Below are 25,794 nucleotides of genomic sequence, written 5' to 3'. Positions count from 1 at the left end.
CACTGTTCATCAGTATTTACCTCCTTTAGGATCCATGATCTACTTACACAATCCCTTCCCTGAAAATGCCTTCAAATCCCATGATCTTCTCTTCCTCAGTTAAAATCACCTGGGAAAATCCCACACCCAGTTAATCCTACTCTCCTGCATGCGATTCCAAGAGCTGAATGTGGCTGGAGCCCAGTGCCTTTATAATTGGTTTCACTTTGAAATTACAACCACAAAGCCCAGTTGAGCTGCCTGTAGTCTTACCATAAAGGGTAGGCAAAAGAACGTTTACAGCTCAGTCGCTCTGTTCCTTGGGATAGTTGTCTATCTGGCCCTTTTCCTTAATTTCTAGGACTCGAATTCACTGCCATGTCCTCTGAAGAAGGGAAGCTCTTTGTTGGAGGGCTCAACTTCAATACTGATGAGCAAACTCTGGAAGATCACTTCAGCAGCTTCAGAGCAATTTCTGAATCGTCATCAATTACTGGTCATTGTCAAGGACTCAGAGACTCAGTGATCCTGGGGTTTTGGCTTTACTACATTCACCAGTCCAGAGCATGCCTCAGATGCCATTAGAGTCATGAATGGAGAGTCTCTGGATGATCACCAGATCCATGTGAACCATGCAGGCAAATCAGCCTGTGGAACCAGAGTGTGTCCTTTTGGGGCCCGTGGGCATGGTCGCAGCTACTCTAGAGGTGGTGAGGACCAGGGCTATGGGAGTGGCTGGTATGAGAGTCAATTTGGAAGATATGGATATGGATATGGAAGGTTCAGAGACTATGGTGACAACCAAGGTGGTTATGATCACTACTCAGGAGGAAATTACAGAGACATTTATGACAACTGAGGTGAGGCATGCACACTTTATGTAGATACACAAGGAATAAAACTTCTGATCCAGGACCATTGTATTTATAAAGAGTTTTGGAGCTGCACTGAAACATCTGTTTCTGAATTGAGCTCCCAAGGTAGCTTGTTAAAAACCTTTTAGAAAGTTCCATGTGTTTTTATTTTTATTTTTTCACCCTTTAAAGACAAATTCTGGGGTATTTAGTTTGGGGTCTCATGATTGGTTCTGAAAAAAAGAAAAGTTTGACCAGACTTTTTTCCCAGAAATAATGTACATCTAGGAACATTTTAAAAACTTACGCAGTGTTTACCATGGTTAGGAAGCAATTTTCAAATATAACTACAAGCAATTAAGAACATGATTACTTAGAGGTGGTGTTTTTTATTGAAGATCACTGCCCTGATATAGAGACATTTCTTAAATACTTGTGAATGACATATATTTTTAATACCGAAAACAATATTCTGTTGTGTTTTCATGTGACATTTAGGATGTCCTTCATGGAGCTGATTGAAAAGATGAAACCTGGAAAACAAACAAACAAACAACAAAAAAACAAAAAGTAGGTTTATGATTGTTTGTATAGAAAAATATATAATACAAGAATAAATAATAATACAGGAGTAAACTCTGTCTTGTGTAGTTACAATTTTAAACCTACTTTTTCCCTTCTCTTATTTTCCTTATTAATTCCTTTCCTCACTCTGAGAAGACACATTGATACCTTTCAGGTAATTTCCAATTTCTAATCTAACTTTCAAGTTTTCATCTAACTTGTTTACATCATTCAAATGATTGCTTAAACATTTCTGCTGAGGAGCTTTCTCTCATTACCTCATCTAAAATAGACTCTCTCCAGCCACATTTTGCTTAAGTCATCTTTGCAACACTTAAAATTACCCGATGTCACATACGCACATGTGCGTATACATACACATATACACACAAATATATAGTATTTGCATATTGGCTGCTTTCTCCCACTAGACTGTAAGCTCCACAGAGACAAGGAATTTTTCCTGTTCACGCTCATTTAACATAATATCGACATTTTGTGCAAAATATTTTTGGGGAGGCTGTTGTGTGCATTGCAGAATGTTTAGCAGCCTCTGTGGCTTTTACTCATTTATATGCACCCACTTTTAGTTATGGCCATCAAAAGCATCTCCAGACATTGCCAAATGTCCCCAAGGGCTAGGAGGGGGCAAAATCACTCCTGATTGAGAACCACTGCTCTAACAGAATGTCTGGCACATAGTGTGTGCTAAGTAAACATTTGTTGACTAAATGAAGGAATGACCAAACCATAGGTCACCAAAGAAAGCCCAAGAAGTAATACGATGTTTTGTTCAAACTTCCAGCAGAAATATATTTAAATCTTACCAAAAAACTGCACTTACCTTGTTTTAATCATATCTAGGGAGGGGGGAAGATTTTGCACCAAGGGCTCTTATCCATGACTGCATGTTATAATCACATGGAGGAAGCTTTTTGAAAACTACTGATGCTGGGTCCCTCTCCAGAATAATTAAATCAGAATCTCAAGGGACACCATCCAGCATAGATTTATTTTATTACCATAACACTGGTTAATAACATTGTATAATTTTAGGCATAAAACATTATAATTTGATATCTGTATACACACCACACATGGGAACCAAAACCACAATGAGATAGCATACTTTTAAAAAAAAAACCCAAAAAACCTCCTCCTGTGATTCTGATTTGCAGTGAGGGTTCAAATCCTGTTCTTTTCAATTCTTGAGAGTCTAATGTCATGGCATACCAATTCTCATGGATAAGACATTTCTCCTCACACATCTATGTTAGTGATCAGTGCCTTCAAAATGGAAGAAAGCATACCTCAGCATAGTAACTTCCCATACCATTTATATCTTCTATTTATATCTTCTGCCCCATTGTTAATCCATGTTCATCCCAAGTAAAGCAATTTAAAAAGTAGCACTTTAATATTGATAATTAGTTCTGGTAATTAGAAAAAATGTATTATCTTGTAATTTTCTTTTGTAAGAATGGCTTGATTTATGGAAGAAAACTCATCGTGTCATACTGGGACTAGATATTACAAAGGCCTTGAAATAGTACATTGTGAAAGTCTTGACTATGTGTGGCTTTACATACCAGAAACAAAAGGATTATACAGGGTGGGGAAAATGTAGGTTTATAGTTTTTAGTATGTGAAACAGAGTTTATTCTTGTATCATTTTATTAATTATTGTATTATCATCCATATGAACAACTGTAAACCTATCTTTGCCCCACCCTTATACAAGCAGATGCCCAAAACAGAACTTACAGGGAGGCAATGTTGGAATTACAAATTGGAGAGTACCATCAGTATTTACATAAGATGATGGTCTACTATTGAGAACATTAGTAACTGTAATTGGAAGTGTATTATTCGAATACACTAGTCCCCCCTTTTCTATGGGGAATGTATTCCAAGGCCCTCAGTGGATTCCTGAAACCATGGATAGTAACAAACCTTTTTATAAATTAGGCACAGTAAGAGATTAACAATAAACTAATAATAAAATAGAACAATTATAACAATGTACTATGACAAAAGTTACATGAATGTGGTCTCTCTCTCTCTCTGTCTCTCTCTCTCACACACACACATACATACACACCACATAACCAAGATGACTACTAAGTCAGGTAGCTGGACAAAGGGTTGATTTACTTCCTGGGCAGGATGGAGTAAATCAGCTCAAGATTTGATCATGCTATTCAGAAAAACACACAATTTAAAATTTGTTGCTTATTTCTGGAATTTTCAGCTTAATATTTTTGGACCATGGTTGACCACAAGTAGATGAAACCTCAGAAAGTGAAAACATGGATAAGGGGGGGTTATTATATACAAAGTTTTTCATTCCCAAAGTGGTATATTGTAACTTGAATATTGAACTCTGGTTCTCATCAATGAATAGTTCTGAAGTGAAATAAATATTTTCTAATTCTGGGAAAGGTTTCTTATGGAAGTATGTGTTTATCTATGATTTGAAATTGAAGGACTGTTAGCTACATAACAAATAGGCATATTATCTATCACCATATTGCAATCATTGTTCATGGAAATAATGCTAATTAAATTCCCCATGCAAGATAACCTAGTTCCTATAATGTTCCATTTGTACTTCAAAAGAATATGTACTCTGCAGCTGTTATGTTCAGATTTCTACAGATGTCAATTAGATAAAAATGTGTTCATAATGTTGTTCAAATATCGTATATCCTTTCTGATGTATGTTTTTTCCAGCTTCTTATATCACCTATTGTGAGAGTGGTATTAATTTCTCACATACAGTTATGAATTTATCTATTTCACCTTTTAATTCTATTAATTTTCACTTTTCCAATTTTGAGACGATTTGTTAAACTGCATTCAAATATAAAATTATTGTGTCTGCCTCATGAATTGACTCTTTTTTCATTATGAAATGTCCCCTTTCTTCTAGTAACGCTTTTTTGCCTTAGAGCCTACTTTATCTGGTGTCAATGTATATATGCTAGCTTTGGATAATGTTGAATGCTATATATATATATTTTTTTTTACTTTCTGTATCTCTGACAATTTCTATGTGTTTCTTGTAAACAGCACACAAGTGGCTTATATTTTGTTCTGTCTGTGGTCTTTCAAATGCAGCATATGACCTACTTATATTTACCATAATTATATGTTTGGGTTAAAAATATATCATCTTACTATTTCATACCTATTTTTATCATTTATACTGTTATTTTTTCTCTTTTTACTTGCCTCTTTTTGAGTTGACTATTTTTATTATTTTACTTCCCCACTCAATTACTTCGGTAGCTATACATTTTTTAAACTTTTCTGTTATTGCTTACCATATACAAAATGCATCTTGACATACCATAATATAACTTCATACTTTTAACCCACTTCCTTGACAATGAAAGGACCTTTAAACACCATCTCAATTTATCTTCCTCTCAACTTATACTGTTATCTTGTATTTTAATTTGATATATATATTAAATTTCATAAGACATTGTCAACATTGTTTTATAGAGTTGATAATCATTAAATTGATCCACAAATTTACTCCTTTAATTACTTTCATGTTCTTCTATATTGCCAAAATTCATATCTAGAATTATTTGCCTTTTGCCAAAAGAATAGATTTTTGTATTTTTTGAAGTGTACTTCTGCTCATGACTAATTTTCTCAGTTGTTTACTTTAAATTTTTATTTCATCTTCATTTTTGAAGGTTATGTTTGCTGGGTATACATTCTAAGTTCACAGAACTTTCCTTCAGTATTTTGAAGGTATCAAAATACATTGTCTGAAGACAAATAATTTGTTTTTGGATTTCTGCTGTTTCTGTGTGGAGTCAGATGTCAGTCTTCTTGTTTGATTTTTGAAGGTAATTTGTCTTCTTTGGGGGATTCTACATTATAATTCTTCTCTTTCTTTTGATTTTCAGCCATTTTACTTTGATGTGCCAAAATAAGATTTTTATTTTATTCTTTATGCTTAGGAAATCTTAGAGATTCTTGAATCTGTACCTTGAGATCTGTGCAAGGTGTCCTCCCCCTCTCCACATCCATGCTCCACCTCACTCTCTAGCTTGGGAAGCTGACCCCAGGATTGGATTACAAAATCTCCAATGTCCTCTGGTTTCCAGTTGGGTTTAGCTAGTGAGGAACATCAGTAGGAGAGAGAAGAGGTCAGGGTGAATATTTCTCTGGTTTCTTTTGTGGAAGGCACCTTGTGTTTGATGTATCCCTCCACAAAAGGTCACAGTTTCTTCAAAAGTGGCCTTCTCTACATAATTGTTTAAGCTCCATTTCCTCTCAAACTTCTGGGCCTAGAAGTGGTGACAACTCCTGTGTTGCTCGCCCAGTTTCTTGTGATATCATTTGCCATTCACCTGTCCACATCTTTGTAATTAGTCCCTTTGTAAATAAGCCTCCTTTGATTTATGCCAATTTGAATGTGCAATCTGCTTATCTGGGCAACTGGACTGATATAGTAACTAGTGCCAGATGTAGCCTGTGATATTTAATTTTATGTCAACTTGACTAGGCCATGGTGCCTTGATATTTGACCAAACATTATTTTGAATGTTTCTCTGAGGGTATTTTTGGATGCAATGTACATTTAAATCAGTGCACTTTGAGTAAATCAGGCTGCCTCCATAATGTAGGTGGGGGTAATCGAATCAGTTGAAAGCCTGACTAGAACCAAAGGCTGATCTCCCTCAAGCCAAAGGGAATTCTCCAGCAGATGGCCTGCTGACTTCATCTGCAGCATGGGCTCTTCCTGGGTCTACAGTAAACTGCCTTTGGACTTATACTGCATCTCTTTCCCATGTCTTCAGCCTTCTCGTCTTCCTCATTAGATCTTGGGCTCACTAAGCCTCCACAATTGTGTGAGCCAATTCTTTAAAATAAAACTCTTTCTCACTATATATATGTACTCTCCCTATTGGTTCTGTTTATTTGAAGAATCCTCACTAATACAGGGTATTAAGTAAACTCTCAGAAAGTAGATCCTGAAATGCAACTCTGGGGCCCAGTTTTTCATATACTCAAGAGACATAATAATAATCTTCTCGCTGAGAAGCAATGGGGCATGAGTAATTCCTGGCATGAAGTAACATCATGATTCCTCACATATCACCAGAGGATGAAATGCAGGTGGAAGGCAAGGCATTGGAGATCAAGTGGCTATAGCAATTGGTCTCAATGGTAATGAAAGGGTCAACAGAGATTGTAGAGTCACCTAGCATTTTATAATAACTTTAGAAAGCACAGATAGAGAAAAATATAAATTAAGAGCTGTGAATAAAAATTAAGAACATGTGTTAAAAATTAGAAGGCCTCCATGGTGGGTTTGAAGGAATCCTTTATTTCCTATAATTGTACAACATTACATTAATCCATTGCATTGGTGACATTACATTAGCAATCACAAGGTCCTTATACATTTAATAAGTGAGCAGTTTAAAATGTGTTCCTTGACATTTAGAGGTGACTTATCAGGTCACCTCTAAATGTATCATTCTATTGTAAGAACAAGTTGTTCATAGAACCAATAGTATCAATGATACTATTGTATCATTCTAATGTAAGAACAAGTTGTTCATAGAACCACTTGAAACCAAAAACATTAGCCATGATCAGTGTCCTTCAATAGAAAATGATGGATTTAAAAGTGAGAGAGGATCAAGTAACATAAAATAGCTATAATAGTTCCTGCCTCTGTATCTGGTCAAGAGGATGAATGTTGAGGCACAAAAGAAATATATTGTATCAAGTTCTTGAACTATTCCTTATGTATATTCTACACCCACCTCTGCAACACATACCATTGTAAATAAATCCTTAATGAACTATTACATTTTTAGGGTTCTACATGCTTCCTGTAGAGACCATGATCAATAAAATTCTTTCATTATTTTTGGAAAGTCTTCAGCTATTATTTCATCAGAAATTGCTCCTGTCCATTCTCTCTCATCTCCTCCTGGAACTCAAATTATGTGCATTAGACATTCTCAAGGTATTCATTTTTCCTCTATGCTTTCTCACACATTTTACTATGACCTATTTTAAACTTTTCTAATTAAACCTTCAGCTTTGTCTAAAATACTATAGAGCCAATTATTTAAGTTTTTAATTTTGGTTATTGTATTTTCCACATCTAAAAATTCCATTTGGATATTTTTTATAGCTTCGAGTTCTTTCCAGTTCTCAGCTTTGTGTCCTTGAATGCATTAAGCATAGTTCTTTAAAGTCTATTTATCATAATTCCACCAACTAGAATCCTAGTTGGGCTATTCTCATTGTCTGCATTTTATGGTAATGTTGTTTTGTCTTTTTATATGCTAGTTATATTTTACTGTGCATCCTATGGTGTATGTGAATAATTATATATCTAACCCGAGGCCTAGGATGATATATTCTTCCTCCAGAGAGACTTTATATTTGCTTATGGAAGTTGACTAGAAGCATTAGCAATGCCAGATCACCTTAAGTCACTTTCAAGGATTGAAGCAATTTAAAATTGAGTTTCAGTTCCTGCAAGATCTAGGTCTGTTGTTCCTGTACATTGGAGGGTGTGATCCTTTGAGTTTCAACACAATGTATGATTTTTACTGGAGACCTTTTCCTCAGTAGGCCATGAATCTGCATTTGCTTACAACTACATGAAAAGTTGTCCCAAATGCCCTGATCATGCTGTTAGGTCTCATTCTTTTCCAGGATTTTAGATCCAGAATTTCTCCCACATCGTTAAAACTCCAATTACTTTGAGCAAATTTGTATTACATTTTGTACAACCATCCTAAATGTCAATGAAAAACTTGGTTCTAATACAGAAGTTTTAAATATAATTTGAATGATTTGTAAAATGGGTGTAAATGTGTTATGAGTTACTCGTATGAAGAACACTTCTCAACAATAGAATCTATTAATATTTGTAGGAAAAATACATTAAAAACTCTCAAATGGGAGTTGTTTATAACTATTTAAGCATAAATCCAGATGTAAAATATTATGCTCAAGAAAGAAGAATTGAGAGCCTCATTAAAGCATTTGGAAGATTTTGCCTTGGCTGATATGGCTCAGTGGACTGTGTGCCAGCCTGTGAACCAAAGGGCTGCCAGTTGGATTCCCAGTTGGGGCACATGCCTGGGTTGTGGGCCAGGTCCCCAGTAGAGTGCTTGAGGGACAACCACACATTGATGTTTCTCTACCTCTCTATCTCCCTCCCTTCCTCTCTCTAAAAATGAATAAATAAAATCTTTTTTTAAGAAAACCTCTGGAAGACTTTATTTGGAAGTTTTTATAAATTCAATTTTAACATCTATTCTATTTTATTTTTACTTATAATTATATAGTCTGAAGAAGATATTTTTAACCAAAGATATGCCCAAAGCCCCTCTACTTTACCTCACTGTACCATGTAAATATTTTCATCTTTTGTATATGGACCACGGCATCAAAAAGGTGGGAAGGTCTATCTAACAACAATTGTTTCCCTTCCCCTTTTCCTTTGTAGCAGAACTCATTTTTCACTATAGAAGATGAAAATGCCAAACATATGTTTTCCCAATAGGTTTTGCCAAGGGAGAAATCAGGTGGCCCAATCTTGGCCAATGGAACCTGAGAAGATTCCTGGCTACTTGAAGGAAAGATATGATTTCCTATGAAAAACTGATCAACCCAAGTGAATGTTCATGTTCCTCATTGGATGTGATACCTTCATTCTTTTTGAACCTAGGACTGTTGTAGCCATGTATAAGCATGAGACTAAGCATTGCCAAGGAATGTAGGCAGTTTCTACAAGCTGAAAAAGGCAAGGGAATGGATTCTTCTCTAGAATCTCTGGGAGGATCACAGTCCTACAGACCCATTTTAGATTTCTGACCTCTATCACTGTGAAATAAGTTTGTACTTCTTTAAGCCATTAATTTTATGGTAATTTGTGATAGCAGAAATAGGAAAGTAATACAGTTGTTAAGAATTTGAGTGTTGCTATATCAGATTACTTGAGGTTAAATCCTTTCTCTACTACTCACTACGTATCTAACCTTGGGCAAATTACTTATATTTTCATCTTGAAAAATGGGATGACAGTAACAGAACCAAACCTGCTGGGTTGTTATAGATTTCAATGAGGAAATCTTTAGAATCATCTGGTAGTAATTTTTGAATAAACATAACCACTGTTCTGCTAAAAAGTATAATTTAATTCAGATATTTATACCTTATTTCCTATGAATCAAATTTTTCTTTTTACATAGTCATTGAGGAGGAGAGGTATAGGAACATCCACTTTAGGACTTATGCATATGGCATCTCATTTGACCCTTACAACCAACCATGAAATAGGTATAATTTTAAGATTTGTTATGAGAAAGCAGGCTGTGGGGAAGTTTTTTCCAAATAAATAGCTAGCATGTGGACAAATGAAAGCGACTTATTTACCACTGCATTAACTACACTTTTTTGTTGGATGGTGATGAACAACTATGTGCAAATAACCACAGCAATGGGTACTCAAACAATAATGCAGAATTTAGAGTCACTGACACCAGGTCACACCACCTGACCCACTCTGGCACAATTCTGTTGTTGTTGTTGTTGTTGTTGTTGTTTTTGTAATTGTTCAGTTACAGTTGCCCTGCCTTTTTTCCCCGTTGCTCTTCCCTGCAATTCTCAGTTCTTTAACACCCATCCCTTGTTTCCAGAAAGGTCAGAGGTCGGAAACAGCCACGAGAAGCCTCAGAACGCGGGAGCTGTGACGGTGCTGCCAAGAATGCGGCGGCGCTGCTGACACACAAAGGCGGGTGTTACGTAGGGACCTCCTTGGGACAAAAACCTGGGGCGTTGTGTCCCCGGAGCCCAGTGCGCTGCCGCGGAAAAGGACCCGCCCGTTGCTCCGCCCCCGGGAGAATCGGCGCCACAATGGAGGAGTACCAGCGCCACTGCGACGAGGTACCGCCCCTCGGCCGCCTGCTAGTTATTCTTGCCCCCCCCCAACCCCGCTCCTCTGTTCCTCTGCGTGGGGTCTCTGCCCCGGGGTCCCCTGGCGCCGGGCAGCCCCAGCAGTTGACGTGCAGCGTCCTCCGTCCTCCGAGCTTGGGTCTTCTCCTCCAGGCCAGGAATCCACCCGCCCGTCCCTATCCCTGTCCCCCTACCCTGAAACCCAGAGGGTGGGCTGAGAGTCTGGGGTGGCAGGGACGGCTGATAGCGATTGGGGGTCGGCGGTAGGGTTGCGGCCAAAGGGTAGAAGGCCTGACTCGGGATGCGTGGGGTAGGGATGGGGTGACGGCCACTGCCCTTCTGCACGCAGGCCTTGGAAACTGTTCTTCCCGAATGCTGCCTCTTTCCTTTAACGTCCCCAACATAGGTACCATAGCCCTACCCCTGTGAACAAGGCCCTAGTTGTAGAGCCCTTCCAGCTTCCTGACACTCTCTGGTGGGTGGGCTGAAAGGAAGTGCTTTATGCAATATGACCCCTTGCTTACTGACTCAGACGTCCTGAAACCTCACCAAAACACCATGATGTGGGTTGTTATCTTCCTGTTACTGATGGGGACTCTGACTTTCATGCTGACTTGCCCAAAGTTAAAACTGTCAGGAATGACAGTCACTCCATTTGAACCCAGGCCTCAGACCTCACAACTCTTCCTTCACATTAACCACTAGGAGGTTGAGGCCTATTGCATCCCAGCATATCCTGTGACAGGCCTGCAAAGGCAAAAGAGGCAAAGACATTTTCTGTCCAATGGTAACCACAGGTGAATGGAACAGTGAAAAAGGCACGTAGTGGAGAGGCAGCATAAAATATTATTGGACCTCTGGAAGGGGTTTCTTCTGGTCCATCCATCTTTAGGGTGTGGGCTTCTGTAGAAGCTAAAGCCACATTCAATTAGCTCTGTGACACAGTTAACACACATATTTACAGATCAGTGGCAAATTATTCTTATTTTAGAAATTCAACCACAAGTATTTCATCCTCAGGTATATCCCCCAAGTGCTAGTCTCCTGACTCCTAAGCGGGTTCTGTAGGGCATTACTTCCTACTTATATTTAAAAAGAGATAAAATTACATGTATCATCATGACCACCCTATACATCCTCATTTGGCGACCTTCCAGATCAAAGTGAAATGGACATCCTTTAATTTGTAGACAACTTTGGAAAATAGATGAGGAACTTACTTTAAGGCAAAATGAACATTTTAATAGGGTCAAGGTTTGTGAGTTGTTTTTGTAATATTGCTAAAAATTTAGGGTATTTTTATTTCTTTATTAGGAAATTTTGTGGTGTATTTGAGGTGAGAATTACATCTATATTCAAGGTCATACTTACTGTCAGAATTGTTTTTTGAATCAATTTTAAGTTGGATAGTGGGATTTGAAAAATGCTGATGTCACAAAGCACCTAAAAACCTTTCCATGGAAATGAATCATGTATTAACCTGAAGTATTTTGATGTAGATTTCAATCTTATTACATATGTAATAGGTGCTAGTAGAGAATAGCCTAGTTCTCTACTCAGGGACACACACTTGGATGTCATTAATAGGTGCTTTTAACTTGGGACTCTATCACGTCACTCCAAAGGTAAGACTAAGTTGACAGACATGTTATATAGTATTAAAGGTCATTACTTTAGAATGAACAAGTATTTCCATGATCTTTAATTCAGGAAAGCCACATTTTTGCCTAGCATAAGTGAATAACAGCATTGAAGTAATCTACTAGATTACTAGCAGATACTAGCATTCTGTTCTCATGCACCACCTCGTTTTCACTTCACTTCAGCCATCTCCTATATACCTGATGACACATGTTTATGCCCACCTCCTGCTGTTACCTGTGTACTACACTGCAATGATTCTTAGTCTAGGGTGTTCATCACAATCATCAGTAAGACACTTAAAAAAATTTAGTTGCTCCGGTTCTGCCCCAGACCAAAGTAATTAAAATCTCTGGGAAGGTAGCTAGGGAAAGCATTATGTCATGTTAAGCGTTCAAAGTATGATTAGCAACTTTAGTACACTGGATGCCCCTTGTCACTATGGTTTCCTGTCACTAACAGGTCAGCCTAGTGGATTCTGTTTACCACCAATAAAAGGAAGGCTTTGCTAAAAGCAGCCTTATGGTATGTTTTCCCCCTTTAGGTTGGCTTCAATGCAGAGGAAGCCCACAATATTGTTAAAGAGGTAAGTTACACAACTTGTTTGTTTTGAAGGCTGCTGCATTGATTGCAATTTTAAGAAGATGTGTTTTGACTTTCAGTGCAAAGTTAGAGACTTTAGTATTAAAACAACATTTTTAATACTTGTTTGCTAACACTTTATAGGGGTGCTTCTATGTTTTGTTTTATGCTGCCAGGCACCCTGGGCTTACTCTGAAAATGATGTTTAAGTATGAGTCTAGAAAATTAGTTTGCTGTTTTCTAAAATTAATGTTCTGTCTTCAGAACAAAATAATTTTTATCCTAGTAAGCCAAATATTATTTTAAATACTAATATTACAGATCTATAATCTACATATAGATAATATATAATCTATATATAGTCCCTATATTGTGAGATTATATATAGATAACATATATATAAATTTATACATTTATATGTGTCCTATAAGAAATAAGAGACTGTAGAAATATCTGCCTTTGGTCATTATATGTTTTTATAGACCACTAGAATTGGAAAAAATATCACAACATCTTTTAGACACTGGTATAATGGTAAATCAAAATCTTAAGAGTAACATTTCAAACATCAAATCTGGCCCTCCTGTTAAGCAAATAGACAAGTAGTTCTCTTTGGAAATCAATTCTGGTAGAGGAATTAAGTCCAGTGGCATCTGCACTATGGGTAAGGTATTTTTGAACACTTAATAGTCCTGAGCCATTTCTAACGGTGCCAAATCCTAGACAAAAATGAGCTGGCCCAGAAAGCAGGCTTGTTTTGTGGGTATGGCTGTTGGGGCCTGTATCCTAGCTGACCCTCCCTGCCTTCAGTCTAAGCACTGAGGACCTCATCAGCCTATCCTGAGTCAGCGCCTCACCTGCCTGACTGTTCTGGAGCATGAGTTCATTCAGAATTCAACCAGGAAGGGCCGTGTATAACCAGGATCAGCTTAAGGCCAAGACAGGCACCTGAAAATCCTGCCATATTTTTTAATCTATTTTTTATGTATATATTTTATTGATTATGCTATTACAGTTGTCCCATTTCCCCCTTCACTCTCCTCCCCCCTGTATACCCCCTCCCACCCACATTCCCCCCCCCTTTAGTTCATGTCCATGTGTCATTCTCATGAATTCTTTAGCTTTTACATTTCCCATACTATTCTTGCCCTCCCCTGTCTATTTTCTACCTACCATCTATGCTACTTATGCTCTGTACCTTTTCCCCCCTCTCCTCCTCCCGTTTCCCTGTTGCTATCCCTCCATGTGATCTCCATTTCTGTGGTTCTGTTCCTGTTCTGGTTGTTTGTTTAGTTTGCTTTTGTTTTAGGTGTGGTTGTTAATAACTTTGAGTTTGCTGTCTTTTTACTGTTCATGTTTTTATCTTCTTTTTCTTAGATAAGTCCCTTTAACATTTAATATAATAAGGGCTTGGTGAGGATGAACTCCTTTAACCTGACCTTATCTGAGAATCACTTTATCTGCCCTTTCATTCTAAATGAAAGTTTTTCTGGATAGAGCAATCTTGGATGTAGGTCCTTGCCTTTCATGACTTGGAATACTTCTTTCCAGCCTCTTCTTGCCTGTAAGGTCTGTTTTGAGAAATCAGCTGATAGTCTGATGGGTACTCCTTTGTAGGTGACTGTCCCCTTATCTTTTGCTGCTTCTAGAATTCTCTCTTTCATTTTAATCTTGGGTAATGTAATTATGATGTGCCTTGGTGTGTTCCTCCTTGGGTCCAACTTCTTTGGGACTCTCTGAGCTTCCTGGACTTCCTGGAAGTTTATTTTCTTTACCATATTGGGGAAGTTATCCCTTATTGTTTGTTCAAATAACTTTTGCACTTGTTGCTCTTCCTCTTCTCCTTCTGGTACCCCCATAATTCGGATGTTGGAACATTTCAAGATGTCCTGGAGCTTCCTAAGCCTCTCCTCATTTTGTTGAATTCTTCTTTTTTCATTCTTTTCTGATTGTATGTTTTTTTCTTCCTTCTGGTCCATTCCATTGATTTGAGACCCAGTTTTCTTGCCAACGCTATTGGTTCCCTGTGCATTTTTCTTCATTTCACTTAGTGTACCCTTCATATTTTCATTTAATTTGAAACCAAAATCAACCAATTCTGTGAGCATCCTGATCACCAGTGCTTTGAACTGTGCATCTGATAGGTTGACTATCTCTTAGTCACTTAAAAGTATTGGGTCTGGATCTTTGATTTATTCTTCCTTTTGAGCCATTTTTTTGTTTGTTTGTTTTTTTTGGGGGGGTCTGGTCACACCTGTTACGTATGGGGGTGGAGCCTTAGTTGTTCACTCAGGCAGAGCAACTCAGTTGCTGGGTTGTGACGCTGTATGTGGGGCGGGGTTAGAGAGGGAACAATGGCTCTTGCTCCATTCTCCGCTGGATTTCAGTCTCCTCTGATGCTTCTCACCAGCAAATTGGGCCCTTCTGGTGCTGGTTCCCATGTGGGTGGGCTTGTGTATGTTCTAGGACCCTGTGGGTCTCTCCAATGAACCCTCCTGTGAGGCTGGGAGTTTCTCCTGGCACCTCAAACTCCACAAGTGTTTCCAATCAGTGCTTTTAGGCTTTATTTCCTGGCACTGGGCTGGGCTGTGCAGTCTGTCTCACTGCCTGTTTTCACCTGGTTTATCTGCACATAAATGTGTGACTGCGGACAGCCAGCTGCCTCGTGTGCCTCTGTGGGTCTGCTCATTGCCTCCCCGCGCCCATGCCCAGAGTCTGCGTTCAGGGTCTGCTAGCCACCCCTGTACCCTGTGCACCTGGGTCTTCCAGCCACCACTTTTTCCTGCGGACCCCTCTCCGCTAGCCACTGACTTCACCCTTCTTACCCGTCTGGATGAATGGTTGTCAGGGCTTCCTCACAGTTCAATTTTCTATCTGTTCTGGTTGGGTTTTTTTCTACATTTTTATTGTCCTTAATTTTGGTTGTGCAAGGAGACACAGTGTATCCACCTACGCCTCCATCTTGGCCGGAAGTCCTGCTATATTTTAGTAGTTCAGGAATATGGATTAGAACTATATAGCTCAGGAATACTTAACTTTTAAAACAGAATGCAAATGTTTTCAATACCTTGACAGTACAAAAGCAAAATGAGGGCAACTGGGAGGTGGAAGAGAGCGTGGAGGTCATGAGAAGGGCAAGAATAATAACAACCTCATTTTCAAAGTGTCCATGCTGAATGGAACATGGAGAAAAGGATGCTGGGTTATATGAGGAGCCTTTTAAATAGACCTTCTTTACTCACATTTTGAGCTAAATGCAAAGACCAAAGAGTCACTAGAAAGAGAATATTAACTTTATTATTGGTTAAGACTGGGTTGGAGTTTGGAGCTTGTTTTGCTAACTCCCTATCTGTTCAGCTCAGACCTTGGAAGAGACATCCAAGGGAAAGACTGAGCAGAGAGAAATGCTTAGTCAGGCTGGTGCCTTTCATTGGTCTGAGTGGAGAGGGAAGGAGAAACCAAATAGTTAATTCCAAGGCATTTGGGAGATTGGCTCACTCAAATGAGAATGGTGGAAGAACGCTGATCACTCACCAATCAAGTAGCTCACTCCGCCTCCATGGGGAGTAATAATAGGTGTGATAAGAGGCCAGGAATGTTAAGGAAAAGTCCTGTGTGTGGAAGGAAATGCAAGGAATGGAAAAGAAACATGCTCCTAATGGTTAAATATATTGAAGTAAAAATATTGAATTCACTATATTGAGGGAAGTGGGGAGGAAGGTGGCAGGTTATCTGATGGAACTAAATTTTCATCTCGCATAGCAGGACCTCTAGGGATGTTATTAATAAACCATAAATCAAGAAGTGATGGTATAAATATTATTTTGAAATGTGAAAGTAGTCCTTAGCAGAAATAAAAACAGTTGTACACTGATGGCATTTCCTTTAGGAAATGGAGCTGGGGATGGGAAAGGGTGGAGAGGGGATTCTTGCTTTTTACGGTTTTTTAAAAACATGTGCATGTGTTACTTTTATGTTTTATTAAATGAAAAAAAGCATGGTTCTTAAACTGGGATATACACATTCTGAGTGGTGGATAGGTGGGACTATGAGCTACTGGGTGCATTTTTGAGTGTCAGTTTAACACTTGCAAGAGGGAGTTAAGTAATATAAATAATTTAATGAAAAACACTAATAAAAAACTCTGATACATTATGGAATCAACAGCAGGCTTCACTTGAAGTTTTTATCAGAAATAAAATACTCTAAACAAATTCAGTTTTGCTCCAGGTGACTTTTAGCTTCGTGTCTATCCTCTTCCCTCCTCCTGTCTTCCTATGAACCAGCTCTTTGCTACTGGGGCATTGGAAAGACCTGAGAGAGCACTATTTTAGAAGATTTCATTACTTTAGATGAAAAACTTTAGATGAAAAGTTTTACACAGTTTCAGCAGGTATTTGTTTTCCTTATCTCTTTCTGATCTCCTTATTTTCTTTCCTTAGATTTCCTGCTCTGAGTCTCTATGCTAATGTTTTCCCTCTGAGGTCTTATAGCCACTCACTTAGTGATATGCATATATTTTATTTACTGCCAGTAACAGAATTAGCCCCCAAATAAATTCTCAGAGAAAAAGTGAGTTACAAATGGAATTAACATGGAACATAATCTAAAGTAGATTTGATTTAGGATGCCCAGAGAGTATATCCAAGACAATATTAACTTCACCAACAAACATTTACTGAGTGCTTGCTGCACCCCACTTCCTGAGTTTGGCTCTGGGAATACAGACAGGTTAAGGACCTCATTATCTAGTGGGCCTCCTAGTTAATGCTAATTAAGAAGACTAAATGTTAATTAATAGTAATTAGCAGGGCTACTTACAGTGGAAATCCAGAGCCTTGTGATGTTTTCTGTGGTTTAGATAACCCAAAACAAAAAACGAGTGAGTACTCTGAGTTCCCATTCAGGAAAGGCAGTCTAGGGAGAGCAGGTTTGCCCAAGGTCATCAGCTTGGGGATGGTAAAGACAGAATTAAAACCCTTTGGTCCTGACCTTTTGGCCACTGGCCCTCCTAACTCTGTCATGTTAATGAATAGTCTAGGAAAAAATTTGAGCCCTGTTCTTTTCTTCAGCTCCTGTAAATTCAACTTTTATTTCTATATTACATTACTGGTGAAGATTTTATGCTGTCCAGCTTAACATTCCATAATAATTTGTGTCTTTATGAATTTTACTACAATCGTAGTAAATGAAAGCCACATATGTGCATGTGCTCCTGTGTGTTATGTGCATTTGTGATTAAAATGAATTCTATAAAGGAATTGAATGAGTGCTTTACTATCCAGGCTCTATCACTCAAATATAAAATAACAGCAGCATAACAAGTCAAATAAAGAGAAATATTGTATGATCTCATATGTGGAATTTTAAAAAGTTGAACTCAGAAACAGAGAATATAATCCTGAGGGCTGAGGGGAATGGGGAAATGTAGATCAAAGGGTACAAACTTCCAGTTATAAGGTGAATAATTTCTGGAGATGTAATGTACAGCATGATAACTGCAGTTAACAACACCATATTGTGTGCTTGAAAGTTGCTGAAAGTGCTTCTTAATTGTTCTTAACATACATGCAAAAATGATAACTGTGAGAAGATGGGTATGTTATTTCCCCTTATCATGGTAATTATTTCCCAATATACACATGTATCAAGTCTTCACATCGTACACCTTAAACTTGCATGATGTTACATGCCAATTATATCTCAGTAAAACTGAAAAAATAAAATAAGCAGCAATAATGCTAATGATGATGCTGATATCTAACATGATTTATTGTGCTTACTCTGTGGCAGTCACTGTGTTTGAGAACATGGCATTCATTATCTCCCTTCATTCTCACAGCAACCTAATAAGATGAGCCTCACATATTTCTAAGCATTAAGAAAATAGGGACTTCACTCTTTTAAAATCTCTACCCCCATAATCTTTTTATGACATAACTTATCACCCTTGATTAGTCTTCCTTGGGTTACAGAATTATTACCTTTTTTGCTAGATGAGTTCTTTACAACAAAGGCCATGCCATATTTATCTTTATGTGATCCATAGTATCTTGTAAGGAGAGATAATGCATGTAGAAATGCTTGGAAAATTCTTAAACAAGTAGGGATATTGCTTAATACTTACCAGACACATATTTTCTAAGGTGCTTTATTGGAGTATAAATGCATTTTGTGTTTTGAAGACATTTTGGCTGCAATTCATGTGTAATTTGTTTAACTGTCCTCTGTCTTTTAGTGTATAGATGGGGTTTTGGGGGGTGAAGATTATGACCATACCAACATCAACCAATGGACTGCAAGCATAGTGGAACAATCCTTAGCACATTTGGTTAAGTTGGGAAAAGCTTATAAATATATTGGTAAGTATCAGTGTCCTTCCTCAGAAGTTCACTCACCTTTGTCCTTGTGATTTACTCTCAATTTAGAGAATATAAATGAATTATAGACACTGTCATTGGATACTAATAGGGTATAAAGGACCTCTGACTCATTCATCCAAAAATAACATATGATAGTACCTAAAAGATGGAGATCTTTTGCTATTGAAAAGCAGTTTGAGCTCCTGCCAACCATCTATTTTCCCTTGGTAGCATCACTGTGTACATTTACCTCAGTTATCCTTTTCCACTGAAACCTACTGAGCACCAATATCTTCCTTTCAGTAGCCCCATGCCTCCTTACATGTAGGACTCTGAAATGCCACACAATAATTGTTTATAAAGTGGAATATTTTCTTTGACTGAATTATGTACATAATTTGGCCCAGCATTTTCCTGCACTGTAATCACCAATGGTTATATCAGTGGACAATGAGTAGTCTGGATCCAGGGGGCACAAATTCATGGTGGTAGATAATCAGGATGAGGGACTTCTTAATTTTTTTCAGTCTATTTGTTAAATGATTTGTTTTGTGTTATTTTTATACCTTTAAAAGCTCTGAACTCAAACACTTTGAATATTGGGTACCTTTTCCTCTGTTTGTAAGTATCCTCACTCTGTAACTTTATTTTTAGTGACCTGTGCAGTGGTGCAGAGGAGTGCTTATGGCTTTCACACAGCCAATTCCTGCTTTTGGGATACCACATCTGATGGTAAGAGACTTTATGCCGATTCAAACAGAATCCAACTTCTAGCAAGGTCAGACAGTATACTTATTATCAAATGCTTATTTATCTCTAATTAAAGTCTGAAAAGACTTTATCAACAGAATTGCTTTGTACCTAACTGTAACTAACAAGTATGCCTTCAGACAAATATGAAATGTGAAGATTTAATAGATTACAGGAAATAAGATACTAAAACCTATGAAAATGCATCTATCATTCTCTGGTAATTTCGATGTTTTTGTTGGCATTTCAAAGTCCTTTTGTGTATGTGTGTGTGTTTTCAGGTACCTGTACCATAAGATGGGAGAACCGAACCATGAACTGCATCGTCAATGTTTTTGCCATTGCTATTGTCCTGTGACAGACTAAAAATGTTTGGCCAAAGCCATTAACTTAAGCATTTGTCAGTGTATCCTTTCTAAAGAGAATAAGTTACTTGTTAATATGCTAGATGACAAGTGTGCAATATGCTTCAAAACTATCAACAAAAACTGAATATTATAAGCAAGCAATCTCATAGTAAGTTGGCAGAATAATTCATATTCTGTATATACAGAAGCATTTCATTATAGGAAAAAAACTTAATGTCTGCAAAAAAAAAGCAAATATACAACTGTGGCATAACATGAAAACACAAGCTTATATTTATACCAGCTTTTGTCTTAAATTATGTTAACTAAGGAGATAGGTAAATCCATTTAGATAATAAAATTCTCTTTCAGTTTCAGAGAAGTTAACATGGATAAATACATGAACAAAAAACACTGCAAGGATAAATCTAGGGAAAATAATTGTTACCTAGCACTTCTTAATTTTGTATGCCTTCTCCTCAGTTTTACATATGACTTAGTAAAAAGTAATTGTTTATTTTTTCCTCTCAATTAATATCACAGTAGCAACCACTATTAACTTGTTTACATTTTCTGAGAACTGTTAAAACAGTTTTTAAAATTTTAAGATCTTGAATTGACATTTGAGGCCGAATTAAGTCTGGTAACCTTGAATTCCCTTTAAACAAAATGAGTTACAGTGTATGTTGAGAAGTATCTGACTAACAGTTGCCTTACAATTCACACATTCCACGTATAACAAACATTACTGAATGCCTGTTATGAGCATATTTCTCTGTTAGTCATTATAGTTACCAATCTGCTGCTCAAACTCTAAGTTTCTTTTGGCACCTGTTCAGTTGGATAATTAACATTTGTGTTTGGAGGGGGAAAAAAGTCATTTGACAAGAGAGAGGAAAAGTGAATCTTGTCACCCATGTAGAAGTAAGCAAAGTGAAAAGCACTTGTTGCTGACAGAGTATCATAGCTGTAATTTTAAAAATTGCTCCTAACAAGCAAAAAATGCACAAAATATGCAGCTCTTAGTTAACGGCCTGATTTGCAGTGTAATTGTACAACTAGTAAATTTTATCATTGCTTTAGTTACAACCATCTGTAAATAATTTTAAATAGTTATGTGAGGTTCAAATTAATTGGAATGAAGTATAAATTAAAACTATACAATCATTAGCAGGTCATTGAAAATCTCAGGGCTTATAAAATGTATTTAAGTGTATTTAAAAAGTAAAAAGTGAAAAATTAAGGTACACAGCTGGCCACTAAATACAAAGTCAATCTGCTATTTAACCTTAAAAACAAAATCAAGTTTGCATAACACTAATACAAATAGGGAATGGAACCATGATTCATTGAGAATTTGGGTGGAAAGAAAAGCTTGATATCAATACTGACTATATTAAGATAGTATTCTTGTAGGAATACTATGTGCATGTTTGATATTTTGCTAAGTAACAATAATTGTTCAATGTTTAAGAAGAATATTAAGAAAATATAACAGTAGAGTTTAATGCAGTGAACTACATTTTTGGCCTGTGGGAAATTCTCACAGTCATTACCTTCATGTTAGTTTATGCAGTTGGCTTTTGTGCCCTTGAAGATTACAACAGTGACCAAAATATCTGTGCAGTTAAGACTCATTTTGATTATTGTTATTGAAGCCTGATCTTAAAAGAATAATAATCAAAAATACCTCGTGAACTTGCTATCTGCTCTGTTTCTAGTTATAGTATAATAAAGATTATCTTCCTATGATGTACTTTTGCTTCTGGATGATCATTGAATAGTTAAAGAAATGGCATTGGGCTTACTCCAAAAAATTTTAAATAGAGGGAATGAGAAAGAGAAATGAATGTCAGAGCCATAGATATGTTGTACAGGATAAATACTATTAAAATAGCAACATGAATCCAAGATTCACCATTACAACATAATTAATAGCTTCTATTTTATGTCCTTTATTTTATGATTTTAACACAAAATTTCATTTTTAAATAGTCAGTGTAAAATATATTGTGTAGCTATTTATTCACTTTTAATGACTATTTTTGGCAAGGAATTGTGTCCTGTTTGTCAACTTGCAATTGAGTTGTGTTTCTTTTAAATTAATGACTTGACGTATATCAAATTAGGGTATTCAATACAAGTACTAACTTAGATTTTTGTAAACCTGTAATTTTATATTTGTAAAGTACCAGTGTGTTGCCCTAAATGATGGCAACATCTCATTACATTTTCTTTAGTAAGAAGTACTTTTGCTCTTCTTTCCAAGTTGGGTGTTATCTACTTATGAGTCACTGAAAGGATTTGCACCACCTACATTCATCATCACTTTTTAAAAGTAATCTTATGATGCCACAGATTATATTTTCAAAGTTTGAGTGAAAAAAAAAATCTGCCTGCCCTTGATAACGGCTTTTTAAAAGTGATAGAAACATGTGTGACATTTTATGGCAAAGAAATTGGGTCTTTCATACAGCAAACACCAAAGCAAAGTTTGAGAGATGAATTGAGAATTTTACTCCATATGCTAGAATCTCCCCAAGGGGAATTGTTTTATAACCCAGAAAGTGGGGCTATATTTGTGGCTTAAGAGACTTGTAGTTTCAATGTCTAGTAACTCAGTAATACTGACCTTTGTGTGTTTATTAAGTTCCCTATAAAAGGATCCTAGCATTCAGCCCTTACAAGATTTAGATGGCCACCATCAATATATGTATGTTAATTTTAGTGATCCAGGAAATTCTAGCCCACCTCATCTAATTGCAAGTCCTGTATTTCTCACTGTGGTCCCACTCCATGTCATTCCATGCCATCCTTGGATATATGTAGGTTATATTGACAATGCAGACCTCATTAGAAATGGCCTCTAATTGCTTCATGAAGAGTGTCTCTTCCCAAAATGTTCTCGAAGGATGTTAGGGACAAAGCTAGAACTTTGTACAGACCCTGGCAGTACCATTGATATGGTATGTTTCTTCCTATAGGACACAATATGTGGGTAGCTACCCATTCTGGGACCTTTTAAAGGTGAAGGCCATATGGGGAAGTTTCTTTGCAGCTATGCCTAAGCAGACCAGGGAATTTGATGCCTGAATTTACCCAGTACTATAAATTCATTTTTTTCATTCCAAAATACATACTTTTTATTTTACTGAATGTTGCATCTTTTTAGATACATTTTAAGTATGCCAGCTTCCAACTTGAGATACTTCAATCTGGGTTTCTCAGGGCAGAGTTTTATACCAGGCAGTATTATTACTTAATGAAAGTTCTTTCTCAACTTATTTCCATTCCCTATGATGCCTTATGGAGAAAATCTCCATAAGAAATTTATGAAATTTATTTCATTGTGGCATATACTGGCTGACCTTTCCTTAACCTTTAACTTTATAGGCTAGGCATTTGGAATAAACTGCATGAGCTAACAAAGGCTTTTATAGTTAATGTTCATGCAGAATAGTACCCAAAATAATTAGGATTAGAATAATGGTTTGTTAATAATGAGATTAAAGCAGACTTCTTCTGTAAAGGGTCAAATCATAAATATTTGAGACCTTGCAGGCCTTTGCAACTACTCAGGTATACAGTCCTACTGTGAAAACAGCCAGAGACAATAAATAAATGAATCTGTATGACTGTCTTCCAATAAAACTTTATTTGAAAAACATGTGACAGGCTGGCCAGAGCTTACCCACCCCCGCATTACAATAAGGATTGTTTCCTAGCCACTTAAAAATTATATCTTAATCTGAGAACTTTTTTCTTGTTACTATTGTCAGTTATAAACTGTGGAACACAATGCACTTTTATATATTATGTTTTTATTATCTTGGACCCAGAGGGACTTTATCAGTGAGCCAAACCTGTACTGTATTTTAAAAAAAGAAAGGCTACAAATCAACTTTTCCAAACTAGAGTATTCATTTTTTGATATGTATCACTTAACTTTTCACTAGTTTGCAGGTAATTTCAACCTTATTTTATTGGAGTTCATTTTACAATCCTGTTTTTTATTACATTTTTGTAAAAAGTTCAGCATTTTGTGTTTTATTGATATTTGCTTGGTTTTTGTGGCTAAAGATGGGTGTCTAGTCCACCTAGAGAATCTTTCATGCATACTGATCATGGCAGTTATGACCCATTCAATGTGTACTGTTAGCAGAAATCACACACACACACACACACACACACACACACACACACACACACACACCATGAATTTGCACAGCCCACAGATGAAATAACCCTGCCCCGCCATTTGGGGAAGTAGATGTTCTTTACCCAGGCATGGCTATGAAGTACACTAGGCATGAACACTTAACTAGGTGAGGGTTTATCTATAGACTGATTTTTAATCCAGATGGTAGTTGGGTACATTAACTAAGACAAAGAAAAGTACTTTCCTCTGAATTTTGTATCAGAAGATAAGAACATTAGTCAACCAGAGGAAAGGGGAGCAGATGAAGAGAAAAGCAGAGGTCTTGCCCAGGATTTATCTGAGTTTTCTTATTGGCTGAACTATCACTGCAGCTGCCCTCTTCTCTCTCTACCACCCTCCAATTCAGGGAAAGCAGATCAAACTCCAGTACCAGCAACAGCAGCAGCAGTGCTGAGAATGGCAACTGTGGCACAGAAAGTGGTGTATTAGGCAGGGAGCAGGCTGATCGAAATGGTTGGGTAGACAGCTTAGAATCGCCAACATAGGGTAATAAAAAACAGAATAAAACCCTGTATGTAAATGCTAATAAACAGCCGTATTAGTAATAGCGAAAACCTAGAAACCATTTAGATGTCCTTCAGTGGCTGAATGGTTAAACAAAGTGTGGTGCATACATGACATAGTACCAGAAAAAAAGGAACAAATTATTGACACATGCAAGAACTTACACGAATCTCCAGAGTTATGCTGAGTAAAAAAAAGAAAGAAAGAAAGAAAGAAAGAAAGAAAGAAAGAAAGAAAGAAAGAAAGAAAGAAAAGCCAACCCTAAAAGAATACATATTGCATGGTTCTACCTATCTAACATTTTTGAAATATTTTTTAAGTGGAGAATAGATTAGTAGGTGCCAGAGATTAGAGATAGTGGAAGGGAGAGGAAGAGGAAGTCAGGGAAGTGGGTGTGAGTGTAAAAGGCAAACATGAGGAATTCTTGTGGTGTGGGATCTATTCATTATCTTGGCTGTGATAGTGGATGCACAAAGCTACACATTATAAAATTGTGTTGAACTAAATACAAATAAGTACAAGCAAAATTGGTGGGGGTGGGGGGGAAGAATAAGGTCCATGGATTTATCAATGCCAATATCCTAGTTGTGATACGTTTGCAAGATGTTATCAGTGGGGGAATCTGGGAAGAGCATACAGGGGATCTCTCTGTATTATTTCTTACAACTGCATATGAATCTATATTTATATAAAAATTTCAATTAAAAATGATGATGAAATAAAGACAATTTCAAACTAAAATAAACATAAAAGTAGGTCAGGTTTTGGTTGATTTTATTGTCTTTAAATTCTCTACAAGCAGTGCTTCCACTTACTGCTTGCAGCCAGGGGAGACTACTACCAGCACTCCCAGTAATACACCCCTGCATACAGACCAGGCTCCTCTGTAATCATCCAGTCTCTTAATCTGGAAAATTCTGTGTGTTGACCCTCTTAAATTTGGGCTCCTGAATGATTCATTTTAGCAAGTCTACAGTTACACTTAGACCAGAAAAGTGTTAGCTTTGCCTGCCATTTATCAGAGATATTGGTAGATGGCT

The 25,794-nt window shown here is 37.1% G+C and overlaps 1 protein-coding gene and 1 pseudogene across 1 annotated transcript; both read left to right on the top strand.

Annotated features, from left to right (window-relative positions):
* The first annotated feature begins 288 nt into the window (after positions 1 to 288).
* Positions 289 to 895, top strand: LOC114505413 (annotated as a pseudogene).
* A 9,195-nt stretch (positions 896 to 10,090) lies between these two features.
* Positions 10,091 to 21,787, top strand: DYNLT3 (dynein light chain Tctex-type 3). Its single transcript, XM_028523161.2, has 5 exons — positions 10,091 to 10,340; positions 12,535 to 12,576; positions 18,811 to 18,934; positions 19,589 to 19,666; positions 19,966 to 21,787. The coding sequence occupies exons 1-5, from the start codon at positions 10,311 to 10,313 to the stop codon at positions 20,040 to 20,042; spliced, it is 351 nt and encodes a 116-aa protein (XP_028378962.1). The 5' UTR covers positions 10,091 to 10,310; the 3' UTR covers positions 20,043 to 21,787.
* The last annotated feature ends 4,007 nt before the right edge of the window (positions 21,788 to 25,794 follow it).

This window comes from Phyllostomus discolor, chromosome X, assembly GCF_004126475.2.
Source record: "Phyllostomus discolor isolate MPI-MPIP mPhyDis1 chromosome X, mPhyDis1.pri.v3, whole genome shotgun sequence".
NCBI classification, from domain to species: Eukaryota; Metazoa; Chordata; class Mammalia; order Chiroptera; family Phyllostomidae; genus Phyllostomus; species Phyllostomus discolor.
Note: the sequence above shows the minus strand (reverse complement) of the source record. Positions and strands in the feature narration are given on the sequence as shown.

Bases quoted from the DNA above. Each gene is read 5' to 3' on its own strand.
- DYNLT3 (XM_028523161.2), top strand. From the start codon at position 10,311: ATGGAGGAGTACCAGCGCCACTGCGACGAG. The intron at 10,341-12,534 runs GTACCGCCCCTC...TTCCCCCTTTAG, and splicing joins ACCAGCGCCACTGCGACGAG to GTTGGCTTCAATGCAGAGGA. The intron at 18,935-19,588 runs GTAAGTATCAGT...CTTTATTTTTAG, and splicing joins AAAAGCTTATAAATATATTG to TGACCTGTGCAGTGGTGCAG.